Source organism: Salmo salar, chromosome 04, assembly GCF_965601325.2.
Source record: "Salmo salar chromosome 04, fSalSal1, whole genome shotgun sequence".
Lineage (NCBI taxonomy): Eukaryota > Metazoa > Chordata > Actinopteri > Salmoniformes > Salmonidae > Salmo > Salmo salar.
The window spans coordinates 25,704,505-25,720,852 of record NC_138294.1 but is presented as its reverse complement, the minus strand read 5'-3'; the positions used below and the strand labels follow the sequence as shown (position 1 = coordinate 25,720,852).

The window sequence follows — 16,348 nt, the reverse complement described above, 5'->3', positions numbered from 1 at the left end:
AGGGTGAGATGTGATGTATACTAAAAAGAATCTCAATGAAAGTCTTAGAATGAAGTCTCATTTTGTGTTTATTAAACAGAAAAGAGTGTTAAATACACCATGTGAAAACCACACATACATGTCTCAACAAAAAATCAGCATGAATTTGATACATTTTATTCATTTTCTTGTAGAAAAAATTAAGAAGTTGAATGGAAGTAATGAAATAGGCATTTGTGACCATCATATAGCTTACACAGTATAAACACAATATGTAACAGACTTTTTAGGCTTATATATCACACATCTGGATGAAATATTCTACCCAGGAATATTCAACACTGAAATCTGTTACTCAGTATTCCAAATGCATCTGTGGATATTTTATGCTGACAACAATAACAATTCATTTAATGCAGGATTTTATCTACATGTCAGAAGACCTTTCTCCCGTGTGGACCTTCAGGTGCATCTTCAGGTTACCAGCCTGGGCGAAGCGCATGTAACACTGGGTACAGCTGTAGGGTTTCTCCCCCGTGTGGACCCTTTGGTGCCTCTTCAGGGTACAAGCCTGGGCAAAGCGCATGTGACACTGGGTACAGCTGAAGGGTTTCTCCCCTGTGTGGACCCTCTGGTGAATCTCCACCTTCTGGGGGCAGCTGAAGCCTTTGTTACAGAACATGCAGAGGAACCGTTTCTCTTTAATATTGCCTGATGTGGCTCCCCCTCCCTGAGCCTTAGCTCTAGTCCTTTTGTTTGAGTTCAATACCTGATCGAAAAGGACGCGACCGTGTGAATCGGAAGGTGTCATCGACGTGGACACTGGGTCGCGATCCCTGAAAGTGAGTAAAGGGGAGTGGGTCACGACATTTAGATTTGTCTCTAAGCTTTCCCTGTAGTCTAAGAAGTCACTGGTGTTGCCTAGTGAGTGTCCATCTCTTAAGTGAGTCTCGTCTACATTCCATGTCAGTGCATCACCCTCCACTTTCACAGTCACCGCATCTACCACTATATTCTCTCCTTTCTTTTCTAGGCACCCTTCAGAGTATACACTACTACTGTATGGGTTAATTTCCCCTCTCATTGGATTAGTCTGTGTATCTAAGCCCACAGGCATGTCACCAGGTATCATCTCTGTCTCTGTAGCGTATGAACAGGACGGATCATTGCCAGCCTGTAACGAGTCACCTGAGTCCTGATGGGATAGAACTGTCCTCGGGCTACTGTAAAGTAAATTCTCTGAGCGGGGAGCAGGAGGACAGCCCAGTTGCCCCAGCTCCGTTAAAGTCTCGGTGTCTGTCTCTGACTTGAGGACGGCGTTTGGGGTTCCACTGACTTCTGTGATGCTGCATTGGGTCTTTGGTTGCGCTTGGGTGGTGGTGGGGTCCTCTGTGGCTACAGGGGGCGCCACTCCAGTCGCTGATCCAGTCTGGATGTCTCTGCTGTGCCGTGGGTCCTCCTCTCCTTCAGACCTCTCCTGCTTGACCCCAGGACCTGCAGCCTCTGCAGACTGACACAAGAAGTACGTGTTTATAATAGGCTTCACGCATATATCATCAAATTCATGGAAACGTGGTGAAAAAACAAGATATACAGTGCCTTCAGAAAGTATTTATACCCCTTGACTTATTCCACATTTTGTTGTGTTACAGCCTGAATTCAAAATGTATTAAATCGATTGTTTTCTCACCCATCTACAGTGCCTTGAAAAGGATTCATCCCCCTTGGCGTTTCTCTTATTTTGTTGCATTACGACATGTAATTTAAATAGATTTTTATTTGGATTTCATGTAATGGACATCACAAAATAGTCCAAATTGGTGAAGTGAAATGAAAAAAATAACTTGTTTAAAACAAAATTACAAAAACAAAACAAGGAGGGCATTAATCAGAGAGGCAACAAAGAGACCAAAGATAACCCCGAAGGAGCTGCAAAGCTCCACAGCGGAGATTGGAGTATCTGTCCATAGGACCACTTTAAGCCGTACACTCCACAGAGCTGGGCTTTATGGAAGAGTGGCCAGAAAAAAGCCATTGCTTAAAGAAAAAAATAAGCAAACATGTTTGGTGTTCGCCAAAAGGCATGTGGGAGACTCCCCAAACATATGGAAGAAGGTAGTCTGGTCAGATGAGACTAAAATTGAGCTTTTTGGCAATCGAGGAAAACACCATGTCTGGCGCAAACCACACACCTCTCATCACCCCGAGAACACCAAAGGCTGAAGCATTTGTTTATCCCATCGGCAGGGACTGGGAAACTGGTCAGAATTGAAGAAATTATGGATGGCGCTAAATACAGGGAAATGCTTGAGGCAAAACCTGTTTCAGTCTTCCAGAGATTTGAGACTGGGATAGAGGTTCACTTTCCAGCAGGACAATGACCCTAAGCATACTGCTAAAGCAACACTCGAGTGGTTTAAGGGGAAACATTTAAATGTCTTGGAATGGCCTAGTCAAAGCCCAGACCTCAATCCAATTGAGAATCTGTGGTATGACTTAAAGATTGCTGTACACCAGCGGAACCCATCCAACTTCAAGGAGCTGGAGCAGTTTTTCCTTGAAGAATGGGCAAAGATCCCAGTGGCTAGATCTGCCAAGCTTATACAGACATACCCCAAGAGACTTGCAGCTGCAAAAGGTGGCTCCACAAAGTATTGACTTTGGGGTGGTGAATAGTAATGCACGCTCAAGTTTTGTTTTTTTGTCTAATTTCTTTATTTGTTTTACAATAAAAACTATTTTGCATCTTCAAAGTTGTGTAAATCAAATGATACAAACCCCCCAAAAATCCACTTTAATTCCAGGTTGTAAGGCAACAAAATAGGAAAAATGCCAAGGGAGGTGAATACTTCCGCAAGCCACTGTATACACAATACCCCATAATGACAAAGTGAAAACATTTTTTGAAATGTTAGCAAATTTATTGAAAATGAAATAGAAATATCTCATACATAAGTATTCACACCCATGAAACAATACATGTTAGAATCACCTTTGTCAGCGGTTACAGCTGTGAGTCTTTCTGGGTAAGTCTATTAGAGCTTTGCACAACTGGATTAATTGTACAATATTTGCACATTATTCTTTTTTTAAATTCTTCAAGCTGTCAAGTTGGTTGTTGATCATTGCTAGACAGCCATTTTCAAGTCTTGCCATAGATTTTCAAGCCAATTTAAGTCAAAACAGTAACTAGGCCACTTAGGAACATTCAAGGTCATCTTGCAATGTATATTTGGCCTTGTGTTTTAGGTTATTGTCCTGCTGAAATTGTCTCTCATTGTCTGTTGGAAAGCAGACTGAACCAGGTTTTTCACTAGGATTTTGCCTGTGCTTAGCTCTATACCGTTACCTTTTATCCTAAAAAACTCCCTAGTCTTTGCCGATGACAAGCATACCCATAACATGATGCAGCCACCACCATGCTTGAAAATATGAAAAACGGCTCTCAGTGATGTGTAGTGTTTGCCCCAAACATAACTTTATGTCCTGAATACAAAGCTTTCATTTCTTGCTGAATTACAGTGCCTTCGGAAAGTATATAGCCCCTTGACTTTTTCCACATTTTGTTACATTATAGCTTGTTTTTTTTAAATCATTTTCCCTCATCAATCTACACACAATACCCCATAATGACAAAGTGAAAACAGGTTTTAATAAATACCTTATTTACATAAGTATTCAGACCCTTTGCTTTGAGACTGGAAATTTAGTTCAGGTGCATCCTGTTTCCATTGATCATCCTTGAGATGTTTCTACAACTTGGAGTGCACCTGTAGTACATTCAATTGATTGGACATGATTTGGAAAGGCACACACCTGTCTATTTAAGGTCCCACAGTTGACAGTGCATGTCAGAGCAAAAACCAAGCAATGAGGTTGAAGGAATTGTCCGTAGTGCTCAGACAGGATTGTGTCAAGGCACAGATCTCGGGAAGGGTACCAAAACATTTCTGCAGCATTGAAGGTCCCCAAGGACACAGTGGCCCGATCATTCTTAAATCTAAGAAGTTTGGAAGCATCAAGACTCTTCCTAGAGCTGGCCGCCCGGGCCAAACTGAGCAATTGGAGGAGAAGGGCCTTGGTCAGGGAGGTGACCAAGAACCCGATGGTTCATCTGTCAGAGCTCTAGAGTTCCTCTGTGTAGATGGGAGAACCTTCCAGAAGGACAACCACCAATCAGGCCTTTATGGTAGAGTGGTCAGACGGAAGCCACTCTTCAGTAAAAGGCACATGACAGCCCACCTGGAGTTTGCCAAAAGGCACCTAAAGACTCTCAGACGATGAGAAACAAGATTCTCTGGTCAGATGAAACCAAGATTGAACTCGTTGGCCTGAATGCCAAGCGTCACTTCGAGAGGAAACCTGGCACCATCCTTACGGTGAAGCATGGTGATGGCAGCATCATGCTGTGGTGATGTTTTTCAGCGGCAGGGACTGGGAGACTAGTCAGGATCTAGGAAAAGATGATCGGAGCAAAGTACAGAGAGATCCTTGATGAAAACCTGCTCCAGAGTGCTCAGGACCTCAGACTGGGGCGAAGGTTCACCTACCAACAGGACAACGACCCTAAGCACACAGCCAAGACAACACAGGAGTGGCTTTGGGACAAGTCTCAATGTCCTTGAGTGGCCCAGCCAGAACCCGATCGAATATCTCTGGAGACCTGAAAATAGCTGTGCAGCAACGCTCCCCATCCAACCTGACAGAGCTTGAGAGGATCTCCAGAGAAGAATGGGAGAAACTCCTCAAATACAGGTGTGCCAAGCTTGTAGCGTCATACCCAAGAAGACTCAAGGCTGTCATCGATGCCAAAGGTGCTTCAACAAAGTACTGAGTAAAGGGTCTGAATACTTATCACATTTACATATGTTAAAATGTTATAAATTAGCAAACATTTCTGAAAATGTGTTTTTGCTTTGTCATTATGGGGTAGTGTGTGTAGACTGAGGGGGAAAAATACAATTTAATCAATTTTAGAATAAGGCTGTAACCTAACAAAATGTGGAAAAAGTCAAGGGGCCTGAATATTTTCCGAAGTGCCTTAATGCAAACAGGATGCATGTTTTGTTATATTTTTATTCTGTATAGGCTTTCTTCTTTTCACTAAGTCATTTACGTTAGTATTGTGGACTAACTACAATGTTGTTGATCCATCCCCAGATTTCTCCTATCACAGCCATTAAACTCTGTAACTGTTTTAAAATCACCATTGGCCTGATGGTGAAATCCCTGATCAGTTTCATTCCTCTCTGGCAACTGAGTTAGGAAGGACGCCTGTATCTTTGTAGTGACTGGGTGTATTGATACACCATCTATAGCCTAATTCATTACTAAACCATGCTCAAAGGTGCCCTACTCTGCGAGGCATGGAAAAACCTACCTGGTCTTTGTGGTTGAATATCTGCTTGAAATTCACTGCTCGATTGAGGGACCTTTAAAGATAATTGTATGTGTGGGGTACAGAAATGGGCTAGTTATTCAAAAATCATGTTAACCTCTATTATTGAACACAGAATAAGTCCATGCAACATATTATGCGATTTGTTAAGCAGGTTTGTACTCCTGGGGTTGAAAACATGACTCAATACATTTAATTTTGTATTCATTTCTAAAATGTTGTACAAACAAAATTCCACTTTGACATTATGGGGTATTGTGTGGAGATCAGTGACACAAAATGTTAATTTAATACATTTTCAATTCAGGCTGTAACATATCAAAATGTGGAAAAAGTTAAGAGGTGTGAATACTTTTTGAAGGTACAATTATATTCGTATTCATGTATTGAGATGCCTTTTATCTAAATATTTAACACTCAAGAAATAAGTTATTAAAGTTTCATTTGAACTACAACTCAGCAGCCTTGTTAGCGTGCATGCTCAAGTTGGACTCACAGGACGATAAAAACCTTTAAATTACAATCCGTTTGATATGCTTAATATTAGATTACACTGGACCTTTTTTACTGAACATTGCCAGCCAGTACAAAAAAAAAACGCTAAACATTTAATGATTAACGTTTAGGCTTTATGCTTCTTCTTGGTCGTCAGATACATTGAAAACCGGCATATGGTAAGTACATTGCCTTGGAAACACATACATTTTAATATATATATCTATATACATTTCAAGCAAATTCTTAACCTACAAAACGAGGAACCATGGCGTATTGGATAATGTTGTAGGGAAGTCTCAAGTTCCCCTAAGGCAGATAGCTAAAGTGAATAGCTGAGGGGAGCCTTTCTGAAACAAACAGGACACATTTGATTTACAAAGTGACTGTAATTTTTAATGCAACACTATTCCACTAACCTCTATCATGATAACATGCTGGGTTGAGGTTCCACTCCCCTCATCAACAGTGATTGGTTGGTCATCTCTCCATGTATTGTGTCCCACAGACTTCACAAAGCTCCTGTGGCCTCCAGTGAGATGTCTGCCACCTGAGAGAGTGATTGGGGAGAAGAGGTGGTTAGATTAGCTACTGTCAATGCTCAACAGTATATTCCCACTATTGACAGTTTAAACACTGTCTAGAATTGGCAAGGATATAAGGTAACACTTCTCATAACTTATTGATATACTATCTATTCATTGATGTGTTATGTTCCATGCATCACATTGTTTTCATTGAGTAAATAGGAAATGGAGTAAATCAAGAATCTGGTTTGAATATGATAGTGTCTTTGCGCAAGACTGCTAAGTATTCCGCGGAAATATTGCATACTATCCTAAATCTGACCAAGACCGAATTCTAGGTAACACATCTGAACACAGAAAAGAACGGGCGTTGAGCTACAGCATATATGAACCGCGACAGGCCGAGCAGTCTCCGCCTTCTGCGAAAAGTACCTCTTGCCATTCCTCTGAATTGGTCGAGGATCTTGACACTACTGGGACGACTGGCGAGGACGCGCTCTCGCATTGTCCTGTCTGCGCGCTCCCGTGCCACCTTCAGTTCCTGAAACTGTAATTTCCTCCGCAATGACCTGTTTTGTTTCTGGCTTTCAGAAATTTCCAAACGAAACACTGCATAGTCGTCGTCTACGAGTTTACAAATCTCTGCTACTGCTGCATTCGCTAGCACCTCCATGATGGAGGCTATTTGAGTGTGAAAAACCATACAGTTAGCCATTGTTAGCAGTTTGCGTTACCTATATAACGTCTATCAACCAAGTCCTAACTCCAACGCGAATTAAAGACTACATGGCGTAAGTATGTGATGCTGTGTAGTTAAAATAATCACAACAGTAAACGCTAACGTGGAAATTGCTCTTAGTCACTGTTCACTTCCGTTTACAGTGAAGAGAAACGTTATAGGTTGCCGTCGTAGCGCAAAGGTTGCCTAAATGAAAAGCGTACCCGCTGTTATTTCTTCTTCGATGAGGTTTAACGGCGGTTGGCATCCAATATGTTGCATTACCGCCACCTACTAGACTGGAGTACAATTCCCTTGTACTTTGCTTTAAAAAAAGTAATAAATACCCTAACACTACACTCACAAAAATATCAACACCACCCTACTCCACTATTTAAATCTATTTAGTCCTACCTCAGGCCAACAACCCGAAAGGATGGGACATCACCACTTAACACACCCTGTAACTCTTCTGATGTCAAGTCTCCCACGCACAACTACCTCTGCAGCTGCCACCACAACCTACATTTTCTGCGACTTACGTTCCATCCCTGCAGTACAGTTGATAACCATTGCTATAAATGCTAAAAATATAATCTTACTGAAACATCACTTGTTGGCCTATCCCTCTGTACTGGTACATATCTACTACTCACATCACTCCTCTCAGGATCCCTAACCCATTTTCCTCTACTTTCTTCACTACCTCAGCATAGGACAACTTCTGCTCTACTCTAACCCTGGAAATCTCAACCTGCCTCTCTCGCACGGGACATTTCTGATCCCCAGCCCCATGGGCACCCCTACAATTAACACATACCACTACTTTCCCCAATGCTACACATTACTTTGTCTCATGCCCTTCTGCACACTTCTCACACCTACTGTACGAACTTCCATCCTACACACTGCTGCCACATGCCCATAAGCTTGACACCTGTAACAACGTAATGTATTCGGCACAAAAGCGCCTACAGGATAACTTATATTCTAACATCACTTTGTCGGGCAAAGACTCAACATCAAAACTCAAAAGAACAGATGACTTCTGTTTCACTACTCTCGACACACTGTCTGCATCGCACCAAAAAAACTAGCATCAAACACCGGGAATCTTCCAATTCAGTTGGTCAACTTTTACATTTACAGCTACCCCAGTAATCACTCCTTTCAATGGCGCCCTTTTCTTGAGAGCGAAATAATGGGGTATTGTGTGTAGATGGATAAAATATTTGTTTTCCAAATTTTAGAATAAGGTTGTACAGTAACACAATGTGGAAAAAGTGAGTGTTTGTAATGGCTGTTCAGTGAAACGACCTGTTCTGATTAGTCATAGACGCTTACTAAAAAACTTTAATGAGCAAGCCTTCCTTCATGAACTGGCCTCTGTAAAATGGTATAGAAACGGCTTGATCCCCTCTGTTGAAGATGCTTCAACCTTCTTTTCAACCCCCCATAAAGAAAATGTAATATTAAAAACAGGTTCAGCCCCTAGTTCGACTGTGATCTTGCAGAGTTACTCCACCTCAAGAATTGCATTTGGCGAATGGCTTGGCACACGCATACTCAGGCTGACTGGCTATTGTTCAGGCAAATAAAAAATAAGTTCACTCTGGCTTTTCGGAGGCCAAAGTTCGTTACTTTAAGGAGCAGTTATCTCTCTGTGGGTCTAACCCCAAGAAGTTCTGGAAAACAGTTAAAGACCTGGAGAATAAACCCTCCTCCTCACAGCTGCCTATGTCCCTTAATGTTGATGATGTGGTTGTTACTGACAAGAAGCACATGGCTGAGCATTTAATCACCACATCATTAAGTCAGGATTCCTATTTGACTCAGCCATGCCTCCTTCCCCGTCCAACATTTCCTCATCTCCCATCCCTTCTAATGCGAATATCCCCGATGCTTCTCCCTCTTTTTCCCATGTCCCGCTACAAAGTTTCTTCCTGCAGGCAGTCACTGAGTCCGAGGTGCTAAAGGAGCTCCTTAAACTTGACCCCCAAAAAAACATCTGGGTCAGATGGTTTAGACCCTTTCTTCTTTAAGGTTGCTGCCCCTATCATCGCCAAGCCTGTCTCTCCTTTCTGGGGCGGTTCCCATTGCTTGGAAGGCAGCCACAGTTTGTCCTTTATTTAAAGGTGGAGATCAAGCGGATCCTAACTGTTATAGGCCTATTTCTATTTTGCCCTGTTAATCAAAAGTGTTAGAAAAACTTGTCAATAATCAACTGACTGGCTTTCTTGATGTCTACAGTATTCTCTCGGGTATGCAATCTGGTTTCCGCTCAGGTTATGGATGTGTCACTGCAACCTTAAAGGTCCTCAATGATGTCACCATTGCCCTTGATTCTAAGCAATATTGTGCTGCTATTTTTTATGACTTGGCCAAATCTTTAGATACGGTAGACCATTCCATTTTTGTGGGCCGGCTAAGGAGTATTGGTGTCTCTGAGGGGTCTTTGACCTGGTTTGCTAACTACCTCTCTCAAAGAGTGCAGTGTATAAAGTCAGAAAATCTGCTGTCTCAGCCACTGCCTGTCACCAAGGGAGTACCCCAAGGCTTGATCGTAGGCCCCACGCTCTTCTCAATTTACATCAACAACATAGCTCAGGCAGTAGGAAGCTCTCATCCATTTATATGTGGATGATACAGTCTTATACTCAGCTGGCCCCTCCCCGGATTTTGTGTTAAATGCTCTACAACAAAGCTTTCTTAGTCCAACAAGCTTTCTCTACCCTTAACCTTGTTCTGAACACATCCAAAACAAAGGTCATGTGGTTTGGTAAGAAGAATGCCCCTCTTCCCACAGGTGCGATTACTACATCTGAGGGTTTAGAGCTTGAGGTAGTCACCTCATACAAGGACTTTCGGAATATGGCTAGACGGTGCACTGTCCTTCTCTCAGCACCTATCAAAGCTGCAGGCTAAAGTAAAATCTAGACTTGGTTTCCTCTATCGTAATCGCTCTTCTTTCACCCCAGCTGCCAAACTAACCCTGATTCAGAGGACCATCCTACCAATGCTAGATTACTGAGACATCATTTATAGATTGCGGTAAGGGTGCTCTCGAGCGGCTAGATGTTCTTTACCATTCGGCCATCAGATTTGCAACCAATGCCCCTTATAGGACTCATCACTGCACTCTATACTCCTCTGTAAACTGGTAATCTCTGTATACCCGTCGCAAGATCCACTGGTTGATGCTTATTTATAAAACCATCTTAGGCCTCACCCCCTTTTCTGAGATATCTACTGCAGCCCTCATCCTCCACATACAACACCCGTTCTGCCAGTCACATTCTGTTAAAGGTCCCCAAAGCACACACATCCCTGGGTCGCTCCTCTTTTCAGTTCGCTGCAGCTAGTGACTGGAACGAACTGCAATAAACACTCAAACTTCACTCAAAGACTCAATCATAGACACTCTTACTGACAGTTGGGGCTGCTTTGTGCGTTGTATTGTTGTCTCTGCCTTCTTGCCCTTTGTGCTGTTGTCTGTGCCCAATAATGTTTGTACCATGTTTTGTGCTGCTACAATGTTGTTATGTTGTATTGCTACCATGCTGTGCTGTCGTGTGTTCCTGCCTTGCTATGTTGTCCTCTTAGGTTTCTCTTTATGTAGTGTTGTCTCTCTTGTTGTGATGTGTGTTTTGTCCTATATTTATATTGTATTTATTTTTTATTTTTAATCCCAGGCCTCTGTCCCCGCAGGAGGCCTTTTGCCTTTTGGTAGGCCATCATTGTAAATAATTATTTGTTCTTAACTGACTTGCGTAGTTAAATAAAAAAAAATAATAATAATATATATATATATATATATTATATGCTCAAACAATTTGGAGAATTATATTCTTGTATACTAACAGAATTGGTTAGATTTTTTTTAACTAGTAAAAAAATAAAATAAATCATATCTATATAGTTAGACACCCATTTTCAATACTCCAGCACCCTCCGCTTGCGAGGATAATGACCGCCTTAAGTGTTTTATGAGATTGGAGAACAAATTGGGAGGGATCTTAGACCATTCCGCCATACAGAATCTTTCCATATCCTTGATATATATATATATATATATATATATATATATACTGCTCAAAAAAATAAAGGGAACACTTAAACAACAGAATGTAACTCCAAGTCAATCACACTTCTGTGAAATCAAACTGTCCACTTAGGAAGCAACACTGATTGACAATAAATTTCACATGCTGTTATGCAAATGGAATAGACAACAGGTGGAAATTATAGGCAATTAGCAAGACACCCCCAATAAAGGAGTGGTTCTGCCGGTGGGGACCACAGACCACTTCTCAGTTCCTATGCTTCCTGGCTGATGTTTTGGTCACTTTTGAATGCTGGTGGTGCTTTCACTCTAGTGGTAGCATGAGACAGAGTCTACAACCCACACAAGTGGCTTAGGTAGTGCAGCTCATCCAGGATGGCACATCAATGCGAGCTGTGGCAAGAAGGTTTGCTGTGTCTGTCAGCGTAGTGTCCAGAGCATGGAGGCGCTACCAGGAGACAGGCCAGTACATCAGGAGACGTGGAGGAGGCCGTAGGAGGGCAACAACCCAGCAGCAGGACCGCTACCTCCGCCTTTGTGCAAGGAGGAGCACTGCCAGAGGCCTGCAAAATGACCTCCAGCAGGCCACAAATGTGCATGTCTCTGCTCAAACGGTCAGAAACAGACTCCATGAGGGTGGTATGAGGGCCCGACGTCCACAGGTGGGGGTTGTGCTTACAGCCCAACACCGTGCAGGACGTTTGGCATTTGCCAGAGAACACCAAGATTGGCAAATTCGCCACTGGCGCCCTGTGCTCTTCACAGATGAAAGCAGGTTCACACTGAGCACATGTGACAGACGTGACAGTCTGGAGACGCCGTGGAGAACGTTCTGCTGCCTGCAACATCCTCCAGCATGAACGGTTTGGCGGTGGGTCAGTCATGGTGTAGGGTGACATTTCTTTGGGGGGCTGCACAGCCCTCCATGTGCTCGCCAGAGGTAGCCTGACTGCCATTAGGTACCGAGATGAGATCCTCAGACCCCTTGTGAGACCATATGCTGGTGCAGTTGGCCCTGGGTTCCTCCTAATGCAAGACAATGCTAGACCTCATGTGGCTGGAGTGTGTCAGCAGTTCCTGCAAGAGGAAGGCATTGATGCTATGGACTGGCCCGCCCGTTCCCCAGACCTGAATTCAATTGAGCATATCTGGGACATCATGTCTCGCTCCATCCACCAACGCCACTTTGTACCACAGACTGTCCAGGAGTTGGCGGATGCTTTAGTCCAGGTCTGGGAGGAGATCCCTCAGGAGACCATCCGCCACCTCATCAGGAGCATGCCCAGGCGTTGTAGGGAGGTCATACAGGCACGTGGAGGCCACACACACTACTGAGCCCCATTTTGACTTGTTTTAAGGACATTACATCAAAGTTGGATCAACCTGTAGTGTGGTTTTCCACTTTAATTTTGAGTGTGACTCCAAATCCAGACCTCCATGGGTTGCTAAATTGGATTTCCATTGATTATTTTTGTGTGATTTTGTTGTCAGCACATTCAACTATGTAAAGAACAAAGTATTTAATAAGATTATTTCATTCATTCAGATCTAGGATGTGTTATTTTAGTGTTCCCTTTATTTTTTTGAGCAGTGTATATTTTTTTTAATTGAAACTTTATTTAACTAGGCAAGTCAGTTAGGAACAAATTCTTATTTACAATGACGGCCTAACCCAGCCAAACCCGGACGACGCTGGGCCAATTGTGCACCGCCCTATGGGACTCCCAATCACGGCCGGATGTGATACAGCCTGGAATCGAACCAGGGACCTTTTGCACTGAGATGCAGTGCCTTAGACCGCTGCGCCACTCGGGAGCCCAATGTTTCTTGGCCCAAGCAAGTCTCTTCTTATTGGTGTGTTTTAGTAGTGGTTTCTTTGCAGCAATTCGACCATGAAGGCCTGATTCACGCAGTCTCCTCTGAACAGTTGATGTTGAGATGTGTCTTACTTGAACTCTGAAACATTTATTTGGGCTGCAATTTCTGAGGCTGGTAACTCCAATGAACTTATCCTCTGCAGCAGAGGTAACTCTGGGTCTTTCTTTCCTGTGGTGGTCCTCATGAGAACCAGTTTCATCATAGCACTTGATGTTTTTTGCGACTGCACTTTAAGAAACTTTCAAAGTTCTTTTAATGTTCCATATTGACTGACCTTCATGTCTTAAAGTAATGATGGACTGTCATTTCTATTTGAACTGTTCTTGTTCTGTTCTTTGGTTACTACATGATTCCACTTCACAGCTTTGATGTCCCCACCACCACTCTACATTGTAGAAAATAGCAAAAACAAAGAAAAACCCTGGAATGAGTAGGTGTGTCCAAACTTCTGACTGGCACTGTATATGTCGGTTGTTTTGCTCAAGGACACTCAGAAGCCTCGTCTGAAAGTACACCGGTACCAGTTTAATAAATTAATGGAAGTCTACAGTATATAGAAGTAGTTTGGTGCCTACAAAAGGGGTTTAATGAGTTAAATAAAATAGTTCCGTTTTTTGGTTATTCATTGTTAAGCCTACAACATGTTTAAACGTTCGGTCTGATAGATACCATTAGTGATATGATACAGTGAACTGGCTGGCTCGTGTGTGGGTCTGTGTGTGGATCTGGGAAAAGGGGTGTGTATGTGAATCCACAGATTTTTGGCGTGCAGCACATCGGCAGTGCTTGCTGGGACTTGTAGTGCAGCGCATCGGGGGCGGTATGGAAGCGGGCAAAAACGAATTGACAACCCAAATAATTGCGTGGGCCAGATAGAAATGTGTCACGGGCCAGATTTGGCCAGCGGGCCTTATGTTTGACACGTGCTCTAGATAGTCTGTTTCCCCAGTCATCTGTAATAATTCACAGACAGCGATGTCATCTCACGGTTATTTACAGTTTGTTGCAAGCCTCTTTCAGTACATCCACCTCTCCCTGGGAGAACTGCAAACTGTTCTTAAGATCTTGGACCTCTCTGGTCAGATCGTCCCTTTGTTAGTTGAGTCCACCAGTATTTGGACAAGGGTCTCGAAGCTATTTTCCTGTTGCTGCAATTTCTTGTAGACGTGTTTTTGTTGATGTAAAAGATCACGTACGTGTCATAGTTAAACACTGTCCTCTCCACTACTCCAACCTTCTTTAACTTTGGGCGGCATGATGGTAGCAATGTAGGCTAACGCTGGTACTCCACGCAATTCCAGCCAGCACAGCTCGTAAAGCCGATGGAAATCGCAACAAGCAGTAGGGATTCGGGCTACCGAGTGGCGCAGCGGTTTAAGGCACTGCATCCCAATGCAAAAGGCGTCACTATAGTACCTGGTTCAAATCATGGCTGTATCACATTCGGCCATGATTGGGAGTCCCATAGGGCGGCGCACAATTGTTCCGGGTTTGGCCAGAGTAGGCCGTCATTGTAAATTAGAATTTGTGGGCTCTCCTCCTCCGTGGCCGACTTGTGTAAGACATTTAAGCGTGTTAACCCTCACAAGGCTGCCGGCCCAGATGGCATCCCTAGCCGCATGCGCAGACCAGCTGGCTGGTGTGTTTACGGACATATTCAAATTCTCCCTATCCCAGTCATGCTTCAAGATGGCCAACATTGTTCCTGTACCCAAGAAAGCAAACTTAGCTGAATTAAATGACTATCGCCCTGTGGCACTCACTTCTATCATCATGAAGTGCTTTGAGAGACTCGTCATGATGCCATCGCACTGGCACTGCCCTATCCCATCTGGACAAGAGGAATACCTATGTAAGAATGCTGTTCATTGACTATAGCTCAGCATTCAACACCATAGTACCCTCCAAGCTCATCATTAAGCTCAAGGACCTGGGTATGAACTGGGTCCTGGACTTCCTGACAGGCCGCCCCCAGGTAGTGAAGGTAGGAAACAACACCTCCACTTCGCTGATCCTCAACACTGGGGCCCCACAAGGGTGCGTGCTCAGCCCCCCTCCTGTACTCCCTGTTCACCCATGACTGCGTGGCCATGCACGCCTCCAACTCAATTATCAAGTTTGCAGACGATACAACAGTAGTAGGCTTGATTACTAAGAACTACGAGACAGCCCACAGGGAGGTGAGGGCTCTGGGAGTGTGGTGCCAGGAAAATAACCTCTCACTCAACGTCAAGAAAACAAAGGAGATGATCGTGGACTTCAGAAAACAGCAGAGGGAGCATCCCCCTATCCACATCGACAGGACCGCAGTGGAGAAGGTGGAAAGCTTCAAGTTCCTCTGTGTACACACCACTGAAAAACTGAAATGGTTCACCCACACAGACAGTGTGGTGAAGGCGGCGCAACTGCACCTCTTCAACCTCAGGAGGCTGAAGAAATTTGTCTTGGCACCTAAAACTCTCACTAACTTTTACAGATGCACAATTGAGAGCATCCTGTCGGGCTGTATCACCACCTGGTACGGCAAATGCACCGTCCGCAACCGCAGGACTCTCCAGAGGGTGGTATGGTCTGCCCGACACATCACCGGGGGCAAACTGCTTGCCCTCCAGGACACCTACAGCACCCGATGTCACAGAAAGGCCAAAAAGATAATCAAGGACAACAACCACCCAAGCCACTGCCTGTTCACCCAGGTATCATCCAGAAAGTGAGGTCAGTACAAGTGAATCAAAGCTGGGACCGAGAGACTGAAAAACAGGTTCTATCTTGTCACGAGAATTTTTATCCCAATGGTTGAACTCAACTGTCACTCAAGCTTTGTAATTCACTTATAATTCACTGTATCACAATTCCAGTGGGTCAGAAGTTTATATACACTAAGTTGACTGTGCCTTTAAACAGCTTGGAAAATTCCAGAAAATTATGTCATGGCTTTAGAAGCTTCTGATAGGCTAATTGACATCATTTGAGTCAATTGGAGGTGTTCCTGCGGATGAATTTCAAGGCCTACCTTCAAACTCAGTGCCTCTTCTTGACATCATGGGTAAATCAAAAGAAATCAGCCAAGACCTCAGAAAACAATTGTAGACCTCCACAAGTCTGGTTCATCCTTGCGAGCAATTTCCAAATGCCTGAAGGCACCACGTTCATCTGAACAAACAATAGCACACAAGTATAAACACCATGGGACCACGCAGCCGTCATACCGCTCAGGAAGGAGATGCGTTCTATCTCCTAGAGATGAACGTACTTTGGTGCAAAAACTGCAAATCAATCTCAGAACAGCA

At 43.6% G+C, this 16,348-nt stretch overlaps 1 protein-coding gene across 1 annotated transcript; it reads right to left on the bottom strand.

Annotated features, from left to right (window-relative positions):
* Nucleotides 1–50: 50 nt before the first annotated feature.
* Nucleotides 51–7,408, bottom strand: LOC106602438 (uncharacterized). Its single transcript, XM_014195078.3, has 3 exons — nucleotides 6,832–7,408; nucleotides 6,292–6,422; nucleotides 51–1,489 (listed from the first exon to the last, which is right to left on the bottom strand). The coding sequence occupies exons 1-3, from the start codon at nucleotides 7,112–7,114 to the stop codon at nucleotides 407–409; spliced, it is 1,497 nt and encodes a 498-aa protein (XP_014050553.2). The 5' UTR covers nucleotides 7,115–7,408; the 3' UTR covers nucleotides 51–406.
* Between the last annotated feature and the right edge of the window lie 8,940 nt (nucleotides 7,409–16,348).